The 21559-nt window shown below is 42.7% G+C and overlaps 1 protein-coding gene and 1 long non-coding RNA gene across 4 annotated transcripts; both read left to right on the top strand.

Moving 5' to 3' along the window:
* The first annotated feature begins 44 nt into the window (after positions 1 to 44).
* Positions 45 to 20110, top strand: svopl (SVOP-like). 2 transcript variants are annotated; one of them, XM_049566936.1, is made up of 16 exons: positions 45 to 187; positions 11815 to 11912; positions 12162 to 12256; positions 13289 to 13387; positions 13966 to 14037; positions 15259 to 15383; positions 15527 to 15590; positions 16478 to 16603; positions 17484 to 17612; positions 17692 to 17765; positions 17854 to 18050; positions 18683 to 18794; positions 19455 to 19536; positions 19643 to 19732; positions 19810 to 19923; positions 20002 to 20110. In XM_049566936.1, exons 2-16 carry the CDS (start codon positions 11816 to 11818, stop codon positions 20011 to 20013), a joined length of 1488 nt encoding a protein of 495 aa, XP_049422893.1. In that variant the 5' UTR covers positions 45 to 187; position 11815; the 3' UTR covers positions 20014 to 20110. The 2 variants fall into 2 exon arrangements, with proteins under 2 accessions (XP_049422893.1, XP_049422892.1); XM_049566935.1 differs by having other exon boundaries at positions 12150 to 12256.
* Positions 18802 to 19426, top strand: LOC125882941 (uncharacterized). 2 transcript variants are annotated; one of them, XR_007448430.1, is made up of 3 exons: positions 18802 to 19209; positions 19250 to 19282; positions 19335 to 19426. It is a non-coding gene; the product is annotated as an uncharacterized LOC125882941 (long non-coding RNA). The 2 variants fall into 2 exon arrangements; XR_007448431.1 differs by having other exon boundaries at positions 18807 to 18925; positions 18965 to 19209; positions 19250 to 19420.
* Positions 20111 to 21559: the final 1449 nt, after the last annotated feature.

Below are 21559 nucleotides of genomic sequence, written 5' to 3'. Positions count from 1 at the left end.
AGTCCCCCCCCCATTCGTCCCGCCCGTTTCCCGGTGACGCCGACGTCACAGCTGCTTCCTGATTCACCTGGGCAGGTCAACAACAGGTAGAATACCGGAATAACCTGTAGAAGAAATGATGTGTGTGTGAACAGAATGATCAGAGACACGGAGGACAGACAGGTGGATACAGAGGACAGACAGCACTGTGAGTACCTTTATTCTTGAAAACAGAAACACTTTAACGCGCAGGTGAGCTCACCTGAGCGTCCGTCGACGTCCTGCAGGTAAACTGAGGCTAACATGAAGCTGATGTCAGTGTGAGTGTTCTGACACCTGTCCGCAGGTGCTGCTGTGATACGTCACACTTAATGACTCATATTAAACTTTAACACTCCGTGTTTCTCCTCAGAGAACCCGGAGGAACCGTCCCGCCAAACTCCGTTTAAAATCCGGCGGTTTAAAGATTTCCTCCTAAAACTCGCTGAGAACTGAACAAACATGATAAAAACAGGTGAAGAACTATTTACAGTGTGTTTCTGTGAGATTCGGCTCGGACATGGTTGACCTTTGACACCTGTGTTTACTCTACATCCGGTTTAGTGAGCCTGTTAAATCGGAAGCAGCAGGTTAACAAACAGAGCAGACCTGCAGGAATCATCAGAGATCTTTGGTCTGTTGGAGAGTTTGTTTCTACTTTCAAATCTGTGAAGTCACAGAGGTTTAAAACTCAAATGTTTCTGACAAAGGACAAAATTAGGAATCATCAGAGATCTTTGGTCTGTTGGAGAGTTTGTTTCTACTTTCAAATCTGTGAAGTCACAGAGGTTTAAAACTCAAATGTTTCTGACAAAGGACAAAATTAAATTAACGTTTGGTTTAAGTTCATCTACGTCCAGGAAACAACCTGCAGGAGCCACACTGATTACTCACAGTTACTCAGTCTTTACATGAATATAACAACTGTTTTAATAATAATAATGATCATAATCAAACAGGAGGAGGTGGAACAGTGAGACGTTTTCAGACATCAGAGGGGTATTCCAGGTAGGAGGTTCAACAAACTCTGAGTCTATCCCTGAACTCTGAGCTGATTTACCCTGAGATGGGAAACTCTGAGTTACCGGTTCCAGAACAGCTGATTTGAATTAGTTCAGTCAACTCTGATACCCCGTTTACACGTAGGAAAAACGCACATATTTTCATGCTGTTTGGCCTCTTGTTTACATGCAAACTGAGTTTTTTTCACGGAAAACGATCATTTGTAAAAACTCCGGCCGAAGTGGAGATTTCTGAAAACTCTGTCTGTGTGTTGCCGTCTAAACTGGGTGAAACAGGGTTTTAGGTTCTGAAAGTCATGACGTCATGTGAGCGACCTATGTTTACACTTTGTTTGGCTACTGATCATGGATGCTGTTGAGGTGGTACTCATTTTTACGTTTGTGCAAACGCTTTATTACGGCCTTTTTCCACCAGATGTGTGTTGGTTGCGTCTCCGCTCCGGCACGGCAGCGGAGACGATAGGATTCAATTCTAGTCAATGTGTGTGTTTCCACCGGCTGCGGCTGCGCTGCGTCTCCGCTCCGGAGCCCTCCGCAACAGATACACAGGACTTCTATTTTTGCCGGACGCCGGAGCACAACGCAGCAATTCAGCACAGAGCAGATCGTGCGGGGCAGGAAGTCATGCACAGAAACAAAATAAAACATCCGGTTAATTTTCAAAATAAAATACACAGTGTTCACGGCGGATCATATTTCCCTGCACTACACCTTGAAAACGTCATAATGGGCGGAGGCAGGCCTGAAGTCAACAGGTCAGAGGTTTTCAGACGTCATTTCACCCCGTTGACACCATGGACGAGGAGATGTTAATCATGGCAGTGCACAGATGTCTTCCGGCAGAGCTGCACCGCACCGCACAGCAAATGCAGCCGGTGGGTGTTGACGGACGGCGGAGCACGCAGCAGATAACCAGCGCTGCCGTTCCGCAACGGACACGCATCCAGCGGAAATCCGGCGTTTAAAGCGACATTTAGGAGTAGCTCCACTTCACTGTCAGTCCACACAAACGAAACTCTCGCCATGTTTACTGTTTTGAAAGGAACAGGAAGTCACGCATCTTATTCGTCGTCGTCGTCGTCGTCGTTGTTGTTGTTGTCGATTCTGAGAGTTCTGATTGGCTTGCATGGCTTCATCCTTCTCCCTACACTGCCGCCCATAGGTTTGGCATAGTTATGACAGCGCTCGATGACGTATTTATCTGGGTTCTTGTAAATGACAACATTTTTGAAAACGATGTTGTGTGCACGATGTTGTTATTGAAAACGGAGGGGGGAAATATTTATTTCTCTAAATACCCGGCTATGTGTAAACGTGGTGTGAGTATGTTCACTCTGAGTTAAGCCGACAATAAAAAGCCATCATCAATGGAGCTCCGACTCCACGATTCACCATGGCAACAGGTCAATAAAAGACAGCGCCTCCATTTTAATCCAGTGGATGTAGAGATATTAATGCATGTGTAGCAGACGGTGCACGTTTATCTTTAAAAGAAGAGCCTGAGTCAGAGCGAGGAAAGTGTCAATAAGTTAACCATAAAGTTAATAAAAAAGTTTATTCATCATTTATCAGACTTACATTTCCTTAATGAAGATAAAGTGGTGGAATCTGACTGTGTATCAGGCTGCAGATACATTACATTATATTAATAATATATCATAATATATTTGTTCAGATTTAATCTGATGGGGAAAAACACAGGAGGCAGAAGATTTAAAACATATAGGCTAGGCTAGGCTTGGTCAGAGGAAGCAGCAAGGCCTCAGAGCTCCTGACTCTCCTACCTTTTTTAACCTTATTTTATCCTTTTTAAGCTTTGAAAATTCTATATATTTGTCAGTTTGTCTTGCAATACAGTCAGGTAGTACATTAAACAACAAAAAGCTGTGTATGGTGTTCGCAATTCTGGATATTTGGTAGATTCCCTCTACCCTGGCCTGCTCTCTCTGCTGCGTTGGATCCAGCATCGGCTGAGGGAGCAGCTAGCCATCAGCTGAAGACCAGCCTGCAGCAACAACCTGAGGGAAAGGCCTAAGGCCCGGGTCCAGGCTCCCAGCAGCAGTCAGGCTCTCAAGCCCAGGCCCAAGCCTCCACCAGCAGCCAGGCTTCCAGGCCCAGGCTCATCATCCATCCATTCATTCATTCATTCATTCATTCATTCATCCAGCAACAAGTACTGTATATTGCTTATTGTTGTTTTATTTTTTGCCTCTTTTTTGTCCATCATGGGGCCCAAACAACTCAACCAGGAGCAGGAATCCTATTCATTGACTGATTCATGAGCTACTTGATCAGCAAAAATCATTCTTTAAAGACTTAATTGAGCAACAGGAAAGAAACTTTAAGACCTTTGTTCAATTATTTATGGATTCTACCAACCAAAGGATGGATACGATCATGAAAGATGTACAGGACATCAAGATCAGTTTGCAGTATTCATAAAAGGATGTAGACGATCTTAACAAAAGACTTTCTGACCATGCCATTGGTCTCAAGAACATTTCAAGTGAGTCTGCATCTGTCCAAGCTTCTTTTGATAAACTTTCTGGAAAATCAGAATATCTGGAGAGTCAATCGAAGAAGAACAACATCATCATTGATGGAATCCCAGAAGAAAGGAGTGAATCGTGGCAAATCACAGAATCTAAAGTCAAACAATTATTGGCTGACAAACTGGAACTTGACCCCAAAACAATTGAAGTTGAGTATGCACATCACAAGGGAAAATTTGAAGAGCAAGCAATCAGGCCGAGGCCTGTTGTGATGGAACTGCTCAGACTCAAGGATAAAGAGGAACTTCTAAGAAGAGGAAAAAAACTAAAAGGCACCGAGATCTTCATCAGTGAGGATTTTACAGACAATGTGAGACTGAAATGAATGGAACTGCGGCCTAAACTTAAAGAGGCACGTGATAAGGGGCAGATTGCATGTCTACGGTATGACCAATTGATTGTTCACCAACCACGTTCTTCTTGAATGATTTGATTCGATAACTTGCTCATATTCTCATCTTGGTAACTGTCTCAGAATTCATTCTGTATTATTATGAATCAAAACGACACATCAAATATAACATATTTCCAAGAGATCTGCAATACATGTAAAAGAGTATAAAAAGCTCAGTATATGAATGTGGTGTCTGCAAAAGAGGTTATCATTTCAAATGTACACGCTTGAATTATTCAAAGGTATTAGACTGGGTAAATTGGACCTGCCAAAAATGTACATCAGAGTTTCCTTTTCATGGTCTCGACAATAATGATTTAATTTCGGTAATCAATGGTAAATCACTGAATGTTGATGACAAAGCTTCTATCTTTTGTCCATTAAAAATAAATGGCACAAGTTGTAGATATAATGACCACGATCCTGATTCAAATTTTCTAACCTTTTTGCAGAGACCAGATACATGTAAATACTATGAAGAAAAAGAGTTCAAACTGTTATGCCAAAGCTTAACACACGCTGCTACATCCAATCCATTTTCTATTTTTCATCTAAATGTTAGGAGTTTATCTAAAAATTATGACAATTTGACTCATTATCTCTCATCTTTGGATCATAAATTTGCAATTTTAGCTTGAACTGAAACATGGCTTTATGAATTTGTGGTTTCACTGTATGAACTGCCTGAGTACAAAGCCATTCATTGGATGAGAGGAATGAGAACTGGTGGAGGTGTATCTCTCTTCATCCACAATAGTTAGCAGTTTGTCAGCAGAGATGATCTTATGACTTTTGAAACTAATGTTGCAGAATCTGTTTTTATTGAAATTACTTCATGCCCTTCAGTTGGGGGAAAAAATCATAGTCATTGCATGTATCTATCGACCACCCAATACAGATGTTGATCTTTTTAATCAACGGCTTTCAGATGTTCTAGAACTTATATCAAAAGAGGGCAAAGTTTGTTATCTCATAGGTGATTTTAATATCAATCTTTTTAGGGAAGAGCATCATCCACAAACTGCAGAATTTCTAACTACTTTGTATTCAAATTATTTGTATCCCTTAATTAATATGGCAACTAGGATTTCCATTTCATCTGCAACCCTTATTGATAATATCTTCACAATTTTTTTTGACTGGGAAAAAACAAAAAGTGGTCACACTCTAATATTTCTGACACTGGCCTGATTAAAGCATTGTTTCGATAAGCTTCTGCAATGTCACAAGATTTATTTCCATCCAGTGTTGCATTAATTTTTCACCAAGCTCTTGCATTGATGATGGTAGAGTCTGACTGCTGCGCAAAGCCTTCTCCAGCACATCCCAAAAGTTCTCAATGGGGTTAAGGTCTGGACTCTGTGGTGGCCAATCCATGTGTGAAAATGATGTCTCATGCTCCCTGAACCGGTCTTTCACAATTTGAGCCCGATGAATCCTGGCATTGTCATCTTGGAATATGCCCGTGCCATCAGGGAAGAAAAAATCCATTGATGGAATAACCTGGTCATTCAGTATATTCAGGTAGTCGGCTGACCTCATTCTTTGAGCACATACTGTTGCTGAACCTAGACCTGACCAACTGCAGCAACCCCAGATCATAACACTGCCCCCACAGGCTTGTACAGTAGGCACTAGGCATGATGGGTGCATCACTTCATCTGCCTCTCTTCTTACCCTGATGCGCCCATCACTCTGGAACAGGGTAAATCTGGACTCATCAGACCACATGACCTTCTTCCATTGCTCCAGAGTCCAATCTTTATGCTCCCTAGCAAATTGAAGCCTTTTTCCGGTTAGCCTCACTGATTAGTGGTTTCTTAAGGCTACACAGCTGTTCAGTCCCAATCCTTGAGTTCCCTTGCATTGTGTGTGGAAATGCTCTTACTTTCACTATTAAACATAGCCCTGAGTTCTACTGTTGTTTTTCTTCGATTTGATCTCACCAAACGTTTAAGTGATCACCGATCACAATCACTGAGGATTTTTTTCCGGCCACATTTCTTCCTCGAAGACGATGGGTCCCCACTATCCTTCCAGTTTTTAATAATGCGTTGGACAGTTCTTAACCCAATTTTAGTAGTTTCTGCAATCTCCTTAGATGTTTTCTCTGCTTGATGCATGCCAATGATTTGACCCTTCTCAAACAGACTAACATCTTTTCCACGACCACGGGATGTGTCTTTGGACATGGTTGTTTAGGAAATGAGAAGCAACTCATTGCACCAGTTGGGGTTAAATAACTTGTTGCCAGCTGAAAGATAATCGCCCATGCAGTGATTATCCAATAGGAGGCTCGTACCTATTTGCTTAGTTAAATCCAGGTGGCAACTTTTTTTTTGGCCAGGCAGTGTATATACCAACATTTCTGATCATTTACCTATTTTTAGTCTGGTTCAAAAAAATCATAAAACAAATAAAATATCTGACATTTATTACTACAGAGTATACAATAAGAAAAATATGGACAATTTCAGGTTTTAGATGGCAAATGTCTCATGGGATAATGTTCTTCATGAGAAAGATACTGAATTAGCGTATTCAAATTTTATGAATTTATTTGATAGTTTATACAACCAGTGTTTTCCTTTTAAAAAGACAACAAAAAAGAGGAATGATGATCTTCATAAACCTTGGTTTACGCCAGGCCTTAAAAAATCTTCCTTGACAAAAAATAAATTATACAAAAAATATATTCTAAATCCAACTCCTTTAAATTCTAAAGAATATAAAACATATAAAAACAAATTTGTGCACATTTTACGCTCAGCAAAAAAACATATTTCTCAAAGAAGCTCCAAGAATCAAGAAATGATATAAAATCTACATGCAATATTATTAATCAATTACTAAATAAAAGACAGAAAACCTCATCGGTTTCAGTCTCTCAGTTTCAAAATGGAGATAAATCAGTCACCGCTCCATATGACATCGCATGTGGCTTTAATAGTTTTTTTGCAGATGTGGGTGCTTCTCTTTCTAGCAAAACTAACAATTGTTTGGGTAATCCTTTAGATTTTTCAGAAAACAATATCCATGTAAGTTGCAATTTGAGCCACCACAAATAATTGAAGTAAATGAGATTATTAATAATCTAAAAAATACCTGGCCATGATGGAATTATTAGTTCATTAGTAAAAGAGGTATCTAATTACATATTGGAACCTCTTACTCATATTTTAGGTCGATCTATGGAAACAGGTGTTGTTCCCAAGGATCTTAAAAAAGCAAAAATTATACCTTTATTTAAAACTGGTGATCAAAGTAACTTCACTAATTATCGCCCTATATCTATTTTACCTTGCTTTTCTTAAATTTTGGAAAAATTGATTTATACCCGAATGTTAAAGCATCTAAATGTGAATAATATCTTATATGAGCATCAGTATGGATTTAGAAAGGATAATTCTACCTACATGGCACTATTGCAACTTACAGACAAAATACACACATCTTTGAACGACAACAAAATTGCATTTGGCATTTTTTTTGGATTTATCCAAGGCATTTGACACCATCGATCATGATATTCTGTTGGCCAAATTAAAATACTATGGTTTTCAAGGAAATGCATTAAAATGGTTAACTAATTATATGAGTGAAAGAGAGCAGTATGTATTAATGAATGGTTGTGTTTCAAATACAGTTCATACAACACATGGTGTACCACAAGGATCCATTCTAGGACCCGTATTATTTGTAATTTATATTAACGATTTCTCATTAGTTTGTAAATTCTCTTTTCCCATTTTGTTTGCTGATGATACCAACATGATTTTATCACATACTGACTTGCACACTCTAATAAATAATACAAATGAGGAAATGGTGAGAGTTGCAAAATGGTTTCAACTCAATAAACTTGCATTAAACATTAAAAAATCTAATTTCATAATATTTGCAGGAAAGGGCAAGAAATACATTAGAGATCATGTTACAGTTGTAGTTGATGGAAAACAAATTTCCCAAGTATCTCGTACACGTGTTTTACGCATTTTAGTTGATGAGAATTTAAATTGGAAACCCTATATTCATTTTATTCATAACAAAATTGTGAAGTCATTAGGGATCATCAGCAAAGTTCGAAGCGTTATAAATGTCACTTGTTTACTGACTTTATATTATTCTCCTATTCTCCATCTTCCTTTTTATAAAGCAAAACATGGCCAGTACTCTCTTAGATATCGTGGTGTACAGATATGGAACTCCAAGGTACATATAGTGAAGAGCTCGTTGTCTTTGATTAATTTTAAAAAGAAATTGTTGTTACATTTGATCCACAATGTTTAAGTTCTTCTTTGTCTTTTTATTTTTTGTTGCTTATGTGTATGTGTTGCTTGCATATACGTGTGTGTGTGTGTGTGTGTGTGTATATATATATATATATATATATATATATATATATACACAGTACAGGCCAAAAGTTTGGACACACCTTCTCATTCAATGCGTTTTCTTTATTTTCATGACTATTTACATTGTAGATTCTCACTGAAGGCATCAAAACTATGAATGAACACATGTGGAGTTATGTACTTAACAAAAAAAGCTGAAATAACTGAAAACATGTTTTATATTCTAGTTTCTTCAAAATAGCCACCCTTTGCTCTGATTACTGCTTTGCACACTCTTGGCATTCTCTCCATGAGCTTCAAGAGGTAGTCACCTGAAATGGTTTCCACTTTACAGGTGTGCCTTATCAGGGTTAATTAGTGGAATTTCTTGCTTTATCAATGGGGTTGGGACCATCACAGTCTGACCCAGTAATAATATGTTTGGTGATTTGCACCTGAAAAGACGTTGAGGTTAAAATACAGTAGATTTGAAAATGTTGCACATCTATTTGTATCTTGACTCAACAGCATTCAGTGACTTTATTTCAGCTACAAATGTAGTAAATGTAAAGACAGTGAAATGCTGCACCATTGCTCACTCAGAAATATGAACATATAATCCCCAATATTAGGCTATAGGAGTTATGTTCCATCAGTGCGACCAGTGACATCACTGATAGAGATCATTAGTCACTGATACTACGTGTCTAAAGCTTCATACCCATTTTAACATTTAAATAATTAGACCTACACATTATGTGCAATAAACATGTGGGAGCTGCTCTGACAGACTGACAGTCTGATCCTTGTGCACAGTGTTATAAAAATAATAAATATAAAAGGACAGAGGTTTGATTCTGAGCTGAGGTGAATTCTCGCTGTGTAATATTTGAATGTAAAGACAAAAGCTGATGTCCAAAGAAATGACTGATGTGCATAAATTCAGTAACTTCAGACAGTCCTGAGTAACAAACTAATATCCAGCAGGATTTAGACTGTGACAGACGGTAAATCTCCGCTAATGAATGCGCTTCGATACAAGCTTTGACACGGACTGAATGAATGAGGAAATGAAACAGCGTGTAAGAGGGAGGAGACAGAGAGAAACTCAGGGTTTATTGAAGAAAACCTGTCAGCGAGCAGGTTATGTTCACAGAGTCTGTTACCATGGTGACTGACTCAGAGTTTCAGTTACCTCTCTGTCTGGAACTGAAAACCCAGAGTTTCCCTCATCTCAGGGTTAACTTACTCTGAGTTTTCACTAAACCCGCTTTCTGGAATACCCCTCAGGTCACTGATTTGAACCAAACAATATTTCAGCTTTTAGTTCAATGAAATAGTTTATTTATTTATTATTATTATTATTATTTAATGGACTCATAGTAAACAAAATGGCTGCAGCATCAGTGAGTACACTGCCATGTATTAGAGGAGCAGCAGTGACAGAAACTGTAGGACAGATTAAATGTGTATCAGACACAGTCATGTGTTGGAAATGTAAATACAAAACTTGTCAAACTGATAATAGACATGTGCTCCTCCTCCTCCTCCTCCTCTGAGAAACCACACAAGACTCTGACTTTAAGTTAAACACACGACAACATCCTGGTCACCTGGGCAGGTAAAAACATCTGCTCACTAATTATTCAATAAACTAAAATATGAATCAGACCAAAAACACTTTTTAAAGCCCCTGCAGGTCAGAAATTAATAAAACATTCAGGAGAGGTCAGTTTAAAAAACAATTTAATTCAGCGTCTCATAGAAAATGGACGCTGACTGAAAATAGATTTATCAAATGTTTATGAAACAACTTTGAGTTACAGGTGACACAGTGAAAGACAAACAACAGCTGAGGACTGGAAAAGTTCAGGAAGAGAAAACTGTAATATCACGCAGTGTAAATACTGCAGGAGTCTGTACAGTGAATATGAAATGTGTTTTTATCCCTGAATGAATATGTAAATGTTTCACCTCAGGCAGAACTGACTGAGACGACGTGGAGAAACAACAGGAAACTATAGTCACAGCTGTTTCCTCTGCTCAGGGTTACAGCTCTGTGAGACCTGCTGAAGAAATCAATATAACTCATATTAGACTTAATGAAACCTGTCAGATAGAAAACATTAATGAGGTGAACACATGAAGTGAATATTTATTATATACTGTGTGAGACTGACAGGAAGCAAAAACCCATCAAACTAAACTCATGAAAACAACAGAAGAGAGAAATAAACTTTAACAGTCAGAGAACAGGTGATTCATTATTGATTATTGATAATTCATTCATTCATTCATCTTCTAACCGCTTCTTCCTCTTGAGGGTCACGGGGGGGCTGGAGCCTATCCCAGCTGACACTGGGCGAGAGGCAGGGTTCACCCTGGACAGGTCACCAGACTATCACAGGGCTGACACATAGAGACAGACAACCATTCACACTCACATTCACACCTACGGACAATTTAGAGTCACCAATTAACCTGCATGTCTTTGGACTGTGGGAGGAAGCTGGAGTGCCTGGAGAGAACCCACGCTGACACGGGGAGAACATGCAAACTCCACACAGAAGGGCTCCCACGCCCGGGATTGAACCGGCAACCCTCTTGCTGTGAGGCGAGAGTGCTAACCACCACACCACCGTGCCGCCCGATTATTGATAATAATTATTATTATTAATGATGACATTTTATTATATTTTAACTATCAAACTGTAAACTAATAACAAATAACAACTGTCCACAAAACAAACAAAAAAGTGCACTGAGGGAAAATTCAATAGATACGTAAAAGTAAAATAAAATATAATGAGGGGGATTGTGATGATGCCCTTAAAGGGATAGTGCACCCAAAAATGTAAATTCAGCCATTATCTACTCACCCATATGCCGAGGGAGGCTCAGGTGAAGTTTTAGAGTCCTCACATCACTTGCAGAGATCCAAGGGGAGAGGAGGTAGCAACACAACTCCACCTAATGGAGGCTGACGGCGCCCCAGATTCAAACGTCCAAAAACACATCATTGAAACCACAAAATATCTCCATACTGCTCGTCCGTAGTGATCCAAGTGTCCCGAAGCCCCGACATAAAAAGACGTCATCTGAACTCTGTTTTTAGCCTCATTGCAGCCTGTAGAGCTACAGGCTGCAATGAGGCTAAAAACAGACACAAACAACAAACGACAGTTGTTGTTTGTTGTAAAGCCTCTGTGTTTGTTTACAACATGATGTCAGCGGCGGTGGATCAGAGACTGTGGACAGAGCTCATTAAAACTTCTCTACATGTTGCTGATCAGCTGTATTGATAAAATATTGGCTTTTATCTTGTGGAGGTTTCGTCGTCAGCTCAAGTTATCTTCACTTCCTGTCTCCACCGCGTCGTGTATCTGCGTGTGCACGTAAAAGTGAGGCAGCAGCCCTGACGCTCAGACAGCAGCAGGAGGAGGAGCGGCTGCTGCAGCACGACGTGACATCACCGTCTGTGTGTTTGTTCTCAGGATGGGGGATTATATGAAGACTCAGCTGGTGAGCGCAATCCAGCTGCAGGAGGTGGAACTGCAGGACAACCAGCAGGGCAGCAAGAAGAACAATAATGGTGAGTCTGAAATCAAAAATCAATAAAGTGTCTCGTTGATGAGAGCCTGGAGAGTCAATCTGATCAGTCAGCAGGTAATTGTTGTTGTTTTTTTTTTATCTTCAGACATCAATAAATAATGTAAACAAGTAAAACAATCTCTCTTTGGATCAGCTGATACACACGTGTGTGTGTTTTGTTCTGACGGGAGAACCGTTTGTAATGTTCTAATGAACAAATAATAAAACTTTATTTGAGCTGTGGGCGCAGCAGCAGACGAGACGTTCACTGTGGAGGAAGCTGTGGAAACAATCGGCTTCGGACGCTTTCATGTCCTGCTGTTTGTCATCATGGGGAGCTCCAACGTAAGTTTACATCTACTGTACATTGAAACAGTACATTTATATGTTATATACAGTATAACATGCTGTTGTAAACAGATCCGTCTGATTATTACAGATAAACTAACTAATGAATTTTATTTAAGATTAGGCAGTTAGAATTTCATGTGAAAGAACAGAAGTTAAATTTCTACAAAATGAAGTTCATCAAATTAAAACTGCAGATCTTCGACACATTTACAGAACTTTTTTTAGGAGAGCAAACAGATGTATTTTATATTCTGTTTTTTAGAGTGAATATGAACATGATCTCTGCTGCGTTAATCTGTGATCTCTGCTGCGTTAAACTGTGATCTCTGCTGCGTTACTCTGTGATTTCTGCTGCGTTACTCTGTGATCTCTGCTGCGTTAAACTGTGATCTCTGATGCGTTAATCTATGATCTCTGCTGCGTTACTCTGTGATCTCTGCTGCGTTAAACTGTGATCTCTGCTGCGTTAAACTGTGATCTCTGCTGCGTTAATCTGTGATTGCATTCTTGGCATCGAGAGAATGCCAAGAGTGTGCAAAGCAGTAATCAGAGCAAAGGGTGGCTATTTTGAAGAAACTAGAATATAAAACATGTTTTCAGTTATTTCACCTTTTTTTGTTAAGTACATAACTCCACATGTGTTCATTCATAGTTTTGATGCCTTCAGTGAGAATCTACAATGTAAATAGTCATGAAAATAAAGAAAACGCATTGAATGAGAAGGTGTGTCCAAACTTTTGGCCTGTACTGTATATGCCTAATGTCACAGTCTAACTCAGCAGAGATCAAAGCTGCAACATGCTGACACAGTTAATGTGATATCTAAGTATATACGTCTGCATTGAGCTCATGTTGTTGTTTAAAGTCCTTGTTAGTGTCAATGAAGATTAAAAATTCAACATTTTTTTATTTGATTTCAGTTCTGCCAATAAAAGAAAAAAAAACAGTTGTGAGCAGAGACTCTGTAACTGTGTGTGTGTGTGTGTGTGTGTGTGTGTGTGTGTGTGTGTGTGTGTGTGTGTGTAGATCGTGGAGGCGATGGAGATCATGCTGCTGGCCGTAGTTTCTCCAGAGATTCGATGTGAGTGGCGTCTAGACGACTGGCAGGTCGCTCTCGTTTCCACTGTGAGTCACAGCTCATTAATATTTCATTCATCAATAAGAGTTCTGAACATGATTTAATTATTAACAAAGAACAAATGATATTTTACACACAGCTGTGTTTATTTTTATTTTTTATTATTTTTTTTACTGTGAGATATGAACGGTCATCTCTCAGAGAGAAACTCATATGGATCTGTCCTCCTCACACTTCTGATAAACATCAAGTCTTATATTAAATACCCACAATGCCTCGTCAGGTCAGGTGACATCACACTGACTCATTATAAACATTCCTGATCCAGGTGTCTATTAATACCTGACCTGACTACACCTGTTCACACCTGACTACACCTGATCAGACCTGTTTACATATTAAAGATCATTGTAATTATTGTTAGACACCTGTTTGTTCTCACCGTGGTGTTTCAAGCTCTTTAAAATATCCCAGAGTGAAACCCGGTGATTGTCCCATGCTGAAGCTCCTCCTCCCCCTCCTCCCCCTCCTTCTCCCCGTCCTCTCCTCCTCCTCCTCCTCCACCTCCTCCCCCTCCTTTCCACCTCCTCCCCCTCCTCCTCCCCACCTCCTTGTTGTGTCTCAGATGGTGTTCCTGGGCTTCATGCTATGTGGAGTTTTGGGAGGATACATCGCTGACAGATACGGACGCTGGAAGGTCAATAACTTCTTTATTATATATGTCATTATCAATAAACAGCCAAAACATTGTGACCACTGACAGGTGAAGTGAGTGACATTGATCATTTCATTACAGTGCAGTGTTCTGCAGGGAAACTTTTACACACCCATCTAAACATTGTTACAGACCAAGTGCCCCCCCTCACTGCATCAGTACCCCTGATGGCAGTACCCTCTTCCTATCTGCAGCCGAGACACTGCTGCCCCAGCAGACCACTCCGTAAAAGATGGCTGATGCCACCACAGTGTCAAAGAAGGTCTTCAGGAGCGCCCCCTGCACTCCAAAAGACCTGAGCCGCCTCAGCAGGTAGAGTCTGCTTTGGCCTTTCCTGTACAGTGCTGTTATGTGATCAGTCCAGTCCAGCTTATTGTTAAGATGAACACCCAGGTACTTATAAGATGTCACCATCTCAATGTCCTCTCCCTGGATGTTCACCGGTGTTGGGGGGAGGAGTCTGCGCCTGTGGAAATCCACCATCAGCTCTTTGGTTTTCCCCACGTTGATCTGAAGGTGGTTCCTCAGGCACCAGTCCACAAAGTCCTGGTTCAGTTCTCTGTACTCCCTGTCGTCCCCATCTGTGATGAGGCCGACGATGGCAGAGTCGTCAGAGAACTTCTGCAGATGACAGGTGGGGGTGTGGTATGAAAAGTGTGCAGTGTAGAGGGTGAAGAGGAACGGTGCCAGCACCGTCCCCTGCAGGGCGCCTGTACTGCAGACAACCAAGTCCGATATACAATCCTGGATCCTGACATACTGCGTCCGGTCCGTGAGGTAGTCCAGGATCCAGGATGTGAGGTGATTAGCCACCCCTATGTGCTCCAGTTTTGTCCCTCCTTTGAGTCCTGCAGGTTGTGAGATAAGGTACCAGCATGCCCAGTGGATGTTTGATCAGATGGGGATCTGTGGAGTCTGAAGGCCAGGTTGAGGCCTTGAGCTCTTAGTCACATCCCCCGGGGTCGCCCCTGACCAGTGTTTGTGGTGTGATGGTGCATTGTCCTGTTGGGGTGGCGCACAGCCACCAGGGAGTGGAGTTGCCATGGGGGGGGTTACCTGGTCTGTAATGGTGTTCAGGTGGGTGGAGCACATCAGGTGGCATCTACATCAATATCTGGACCAAAGGTTCCTATATAATATGTTACTGATATACAGTGTCATGTTACAGTATGTGTGTATATTGTTGTGTGTATGTGTTGTCAGGTGGTGTTTGGCGGCTTCGTGTGGAGCGCATACTTCTCTCTGCTGACCTCGTTCGCTCCGTCGTACAGCTGGTTCATCTTCCTGCGCAGCATGGTGGGCTGCGGCGTCGCCGGGGTGTCACAGGGGTCAGCACACACACTGACACACACACACACACACACACACACACACACTGACACACACACACACACACACACACACACACACACACACACACACACACACACACACACACACAGTGTGAGTGACGTCCATGTTGTTGTTTCAGGTTTGTGTTGAAGACTGAGTTTATTCCTGCAAAGTACCGAGCGTCTCTGCTGCCGCTCGCCTCCGTGAGTCTGACATCACTCTGACATCACTCTGACATCACTCTGACATGATCCATCCATCCACACCTCAGCTGATGTGACATGAATGATATTAATAATAAACCATCAGTGTGACAACTGACATTAAACCAAGGATCTGATCCTGATCAGTTCTAAAGACCTGGATCATACCTGGTCCTGGTCTCTGGAATCAGACCTGGTCCTGGTCTCTGGCATCAGACCTGGTCCTGGTCTCTGGAATCAGACCTGGTCCTGGTCTCTGGCATCAGACCTGGTCCTGGTCCCTGGGATCAGACCTGGTCCTGGTCTCTGGCATCAGACCTGGTCCTGGTCTCTGGGATCAGACCTGGTCCTGGTCTCTGGCATCAGACCTGGTCCTGGTCTCTGGAATCAGACCTGGTCCTGGTTTCTGGGATCAGACCTGGTCCTGGTCCCTGGGATCAGACCTGGTCCTGGTCTCTGGCATCAGACCTGGTCCTGGTCTCTGGAATCAGACCTGGTCCTGGTTTCTGGGATCAGACCTGGTCCTGGTCTCTGGGATCAGAACAGGATGTCCTCAGTAAACAGTATCAGACTGAGATCAGGTCCCTGAGGGTCTCCAGTCAGAACCATCAGTCACATGTTTGTCTCATACTGAGTCTGAAGATCCAGATCTGGACTCATGTCTCCCATGTCTCTGTCCAACTGTCTCAGTCCTCCATGTCTCTGTCCAACTGTCTCAGTCCTCCATGTCTCTGTCCAACTGTCTCATCTCAACACTGATAGATTCTACTGATTTAAGTCAAAGTGTTCTGATGGAACAAGAGACTCAAGGTTGGTTAATATGTCCCATCATGCTCTCTGTCTGTCTGTCTGTCTGTCTGTCCTCTATCTGTCTCTGTGTCCCTCAGATCTTCTGGATGACAGGCTCCATGTTGATCATCTTACTGGGGATGTTGGTGGTTCCCAGTCTGGGCTGGAGGTGGATGATCCGGATCTCCGTCACTCCCAGTATCATCCTCATCTTCCTGTTCAAGGTGACACGTCCTCCTGTCCTCACTTGTCTGTCTCTCTGTCCTCATCTGTCTGTCTCTCTGTCCTCACTTGTCTGTCTCTCTGTCCTCACCTGTCTGTCTCTCTATCCTCACCTGTCCTCACCTGTCTCTCTATCCTCACCTGTCCTCACCTCTCTGTCTCTCTATCCTCACCTGTCCTCACCTGTCTCTCTGTCCTCACCTGTCCTCACTTGTCTGTCTCTCTGTCCTCACCTGTCTGTCTCTCTATCCTCACCTGTCCTCACCTGTCTCTCTATCCTCACCTGTCCTCACCTCTCTGTCTCTCTGTCCTCACCTGTCCTCACTTGTATGTCTCTCTGTCCTCACCTGTCTGTCTCTCTGTCCTCACCTGTCCTCATCTGTCTGTCTCTCTGTCCTCACTTGTCTGTCTCTCTGTCCTCACCTGTCCTCACCTGTCTGTCTCTCTATCCTCGCCTGTCCTCACCTATGTGTCTCTCTGTCCTCACCAGTCCTCACTTGTCTGTCTCTCTGTCCTCACCTGTCCTCACCTGTCTGTCTCTCTATCCTCGCCTGTCCTCACCTATCTGTCTCTCTGTCCTCACCTGTCCTCACTTGTATGTCTCTCTGTCCTCACCTGTCTGTCTCTCTATCCTCGCCTGTCCTCACCTATGTGTCTCTCTGTCCTCACCTGTCCTCACCTATGTGTCTCTCTGTCCTCACCTGTCCTCACCTGTCTATGTCTCTGTCCTCACCTGTCCTCACCTGTCTATCTCTCTGTCCTCACCTGTCTGTCTCTCTGTCCTCACCTGTCCTCACCTGTCTATGTCTCTGTCCTCACCTGTCCTCACCTGTCTATCTCTCTGTCCTCACCTGTCTGTCTCCTTGTCCCCGTCTGTCTCAGTACATCCCAGAGTCGGCTCGTTATAACGTCTCAGCAGGAAACGTCGGCACCGCCGTTGAGACTCTGCAGCGAATCGCTCGGATGAACCGAGCATCTCTTCCCCCGGGACGCCTGGTGGAGCCGGTGGTGGTACGTTCAGTGACATCATCAGCTGAGTGTTTGTGATAAGTGATGATGTCATCATGTCACGTGACGGCGTGTGTTTCAGAGGGAAAGAGGAAACTGGAGGATTCTGCTGAACTCGTCTTTCAGGAGGACATCTGTCCTGCTGTGGTACTCCTGGTAACATGTCACTTCCTCCACTTCTGTTTCATCACCTGTCCGATAAACACGCTCCACGTCTCACGTTGTGGCGTCTCTCATCCGCCAGGTTCGTGGCGTCCTTCGCATACTACGGCTCGGTGCTGAGCAGCTCGGAGCTGCTGGAGAAGAACCTGCTGTGTATGACGGACGCCGACCGAGAGCATCAGGTCAAACACCGCCATGAGGACGGGCTGTGTTACTGCATCCCCTTCCAGTTCAGCGACTACCAGACGCTGCTCATCAGCAGCCTCGGCGAGGTTGCACGTAAGACTCAGTGACATCACCATCAGACATGCCCACAGACCTAACGACCAGCCGCCAATCAGACTGTTTAATTTAACAACTACCAGACGCTGCTCATCAGCGAGGTCGCACATAAGAGACTCCGCCCTCACACAGAGACCCCGCCCTCACACAGAGACTCCGCCCTCACACTGAGACTCCGCCCTCACACTGAGACTCCGCCCTCACACTGAGACTCCACCCTCACACTGAGACCCCGCCCTCACACTGAGACTCCACCCTCACACTGAGACCCCGCCCTCACACTGAGACTCCACCCTCACACTGAGACTCCACCCTCACACTGAGACCCCGCCCTCACACTGAGACCCCGCCCATCTGAAACCTGACGACCAACCAGACGGTTTATTTTAACAAGTATTTAATTAAAGCCACAACGTCTCGTTTTATTTATTGAACATCCTCTTCTGTCCTTCTCTGTCCTACTCTGCCCTCCTGTCCCATGTCCTCTGTCCCCCTCTGTCCTCCTTTGTCCTACTCTGTCCTCTGTCCCTCTCTGTCCTCCACTGTCCTCCTCTGCCTTCTGTCCTCCTGTCCCCTGTCGTCCTGTCCTCCTCTGTCTTCTGTCCTCCTGTCCCCCTCTGTCCTCTCAGTGGTCCCATTAAACATCTGTCTGCTGAACGTGGTTGGACGGAGGATGAGTCTGACGGTGGTTCAGCTGCTCGCCGCCATCGTCTTCATGATTATCAACATCTGCACCACCATGTAAGGATCTGTCGCTGCTGGAGTCTGACTGGGGACAGGTTTATGAGGACACCTCCAGGTTTATAGAGACATCCAGTCTGACTAGACACAGGTCTATGAGGACACCTCCAGGTTTATAGAGACATCCACAGGTCTATGAGACACCTCCAGGTTTATAGAGACATCCACAGGTCTATGAGGACACCTCCAGGTTTATAGAGACATCCAGTCTGACTAGACACAGGTCTATGAGGACACCTCCAGGTTTATAAAGACATCCAGTCTGACTAGACACAGGTCTATGAGGACACCTCCAGGTTTATAGAGACATCCACAGGTCTATGAGACACCTCCAGGTTTATAGAGACATCCACAGGTCTATGAGGACACCTCCAGGTTTATAGAGACATCCACAGGTCTATGAGGACACCTCCAGGTTTATAGAGACATCCACAGGTCTTTGATGACACCTCCAGGTTTATAGAGACATCCAGTCTGACTAGACACAGGTCTATGAGACACCTCCAGGTTTATAAAGACATCCAGTCTGACTAGACACAGGTCTATGAGGACACCTCCAGGTTTATAGAGACATCCACAGGTCTATGAGGACACCTCCAGGTTTATAAAGACATCCACAGGTCTATGAGGACTCTCTGACCCTGTTTTTGTCTCCTTCAGGTTTGGGTTCACGGTGTTGCTGTTCCTGCTCCGGTCTCTGGTCTCCATGAACTTTAATGTGGTTTATATTTACACTGCTGAGGTACGTCCACACTGTGCTGGTGTTGGGGGGTGGTGTTACCTGTCATTGATCAGGTAACAGGTGTTTATGGACCAGGTCTCAGGTGTCAGGTGGTCTCGACCCTCAGGTGTACCCCACGGTGGCGCGGTCTCTGGGGATGGGCTTCTGTACGTCGTTCAGTCGGATCGGAGGAATGATTGCTCCGTTTATTGCTCAGGTGAGTTCATTGTCTCCTGCCACAGAACCTCCAAGATGAGTCCTCAGGTGTGTGACATCATTGTGTGTGTACTTCAGGTGCTGATGTCTCAGTCGGTGATTCTGGCGCTCACTCCTTTCGCCGTGGCGTGTGTGATCTGCTCTCTGGCAAACTTCCTGCTGCCGATAGAAACTAAAGGCCGAGCTCTGCTGGTGAGAAACATGATACTGTTCACACTTCGTATTAAAACTTTATTTAACTTTATCTTAACTTTATTTGTTTATTTTCAGCAAACCTCCTGACGGCGTCTCCAAACAAACAAACAAACAAACAGTTACTGCGATTTTATTCTTTGTTACATCTGTGATATAAAAATATTAAATATGTTTGTGACATCAACTGATTCTGTGCTTTTGTTCAGTCTGCTCAGTTGTCAAGGTTATCAATCAACGCCTGTTTATTACAAACAATCCAGTTACTAACGTGTTAATAACATGTTATTAACATGGTCTTGTTATCGTGTATCTAAAATAAAAACCATAATAACGAGAACAGTCTCTCTGCAGCAGAACGGTTTCTGTCTTCATGTCATCACGTTGTACACTCGTGATGACATCATTGCATCACGCTGTGTGGTCAAAGCCATGTGAAAATGTGCAGTGTTGCATCACGCAGTGTGACGCCAGAAGAACAAATGAGCACATTTTCACTCTGCCCCAAAATGATCATATCTCAAAGACTAATTTTGTTTTTTTTTACTTTTGTATTTTTGGTTTGTTTGTATTTAAGATCATGTGTCTCAGTTTTATCGTAAATAATGAAACATCAAACTAACTGAACTAAATAATGCATATAATTCAAAAACTGATGGAAGTGTTAAGAAATGTTGTGTTAAGGTTTCTACATTTAAAAATCTTTTGGATCAAAATATTTTATATATTTTAAAATCTGAAGAAAAACCTTTTTTTTTTTAACAACACAACACAACACAAAAACAATTTCAATACTTTTATCAGTGTTTCAGGTTTAAGGACTTTAAAAACCTTTCAGCTCAGGTTGTTCAGATTTTATGCATATGAAGTAAGATAAGATATACTTTATTAAGTATTTTAAGTAACTCCAGGAAATGACATCGCAGATCACAGTAAGCAGAAATACCCCTGTAGGCTCTGGAGGGTTATTTCTACTGCAGAGTTCAGGGTTAAAGTAGAATAAATAATGTTTTCATGACGACTGTCACAGAGTGAGACGACACGTGGACACGAATTACCTGATTATGAGACTGATCTGATCTGATCATGTTCAAGAAGTGTCGACACTGAAGAGCACCAAGTCATAAACAGGTTATTGATGTCAGTGTTGCAGTGAGCAGTGTTGATCAGCAGAGGGAGCTGACGCTGCTGCTGCTGCTGAGTGAGGTGTAAATAAAGTTTCTTTTAATTCACAGTAAGATCAGTTTAAATATAAATTCATACTTGAAGTGTGTTTTAAAAATGTAATAATAATAATTATAATAATTTACACAAACAGCAGGAGGACAGTGTGACAACAGGAGTCAAACAGTGAAGCTGTTGAGACAATAAAGAATAAAAAGAGTCACTAAATCATCTTTAATGATTTTTATAACAACAGTCAGTCTGAAGGTGGCACTGCTGCTCTCTGGGGATGATGATGATGATGATGATGAAGCTGATCTTTGGCTCCTGATCTCCTCGGGTTAATCTCGTTAGCTCAGACACACTGAGAATACAGATTACTGTCTGTCCTCAGGGGGCGGGGCCTGCTCTGCACTGACTCCACCCCCTGACCTCAGACATTGTGTGTGTGTGTGTGTGTGTGTGTGTGTGT

The sequence above is a fragment of the Epinephelus fuscoguttatus genome, linkage group LG22, assembly GCF_011397635.1.
Source record: "Epinephelus fuscoguttatus linkage group LG22, E.fuscoguttatus.final_Chr_v1".
Lineage (NCBI taxonomy): Eukaryota > Metazoa > Chordata > Actinopteri > Perciformes > Serranidae > Epinephelus > Epinephelus fuscoguttatus.
Note: the sequence above shows the minus strand (reverse complement) of the source record. Positions and strands in the feature narration are given on the sequence as shown.

Coding starts and splice junctions, on each gene's coding strand:
- svopl (XM_049566935.1), top strand. CDS start 11,816: ATGGGGGATTATATGAAGACTCAGCTGGTGAGCGCAATCCAGCTGCAG. Junction 12,257..13,288: donor TCATCATGGGGAGCTCCAAC/GTAAGTTTACAT, acceptor GTGTGTGTGTAG/ATCGTGGAGGCGATGGAGAT. Junction 17,613..17,691: donor GCCTGGTGGAGCCGGTGGTG/GTACGTTCAGTG, acceptor CGTGTGTTTCAG/AGGGAAAGAGGAAACTGGAG.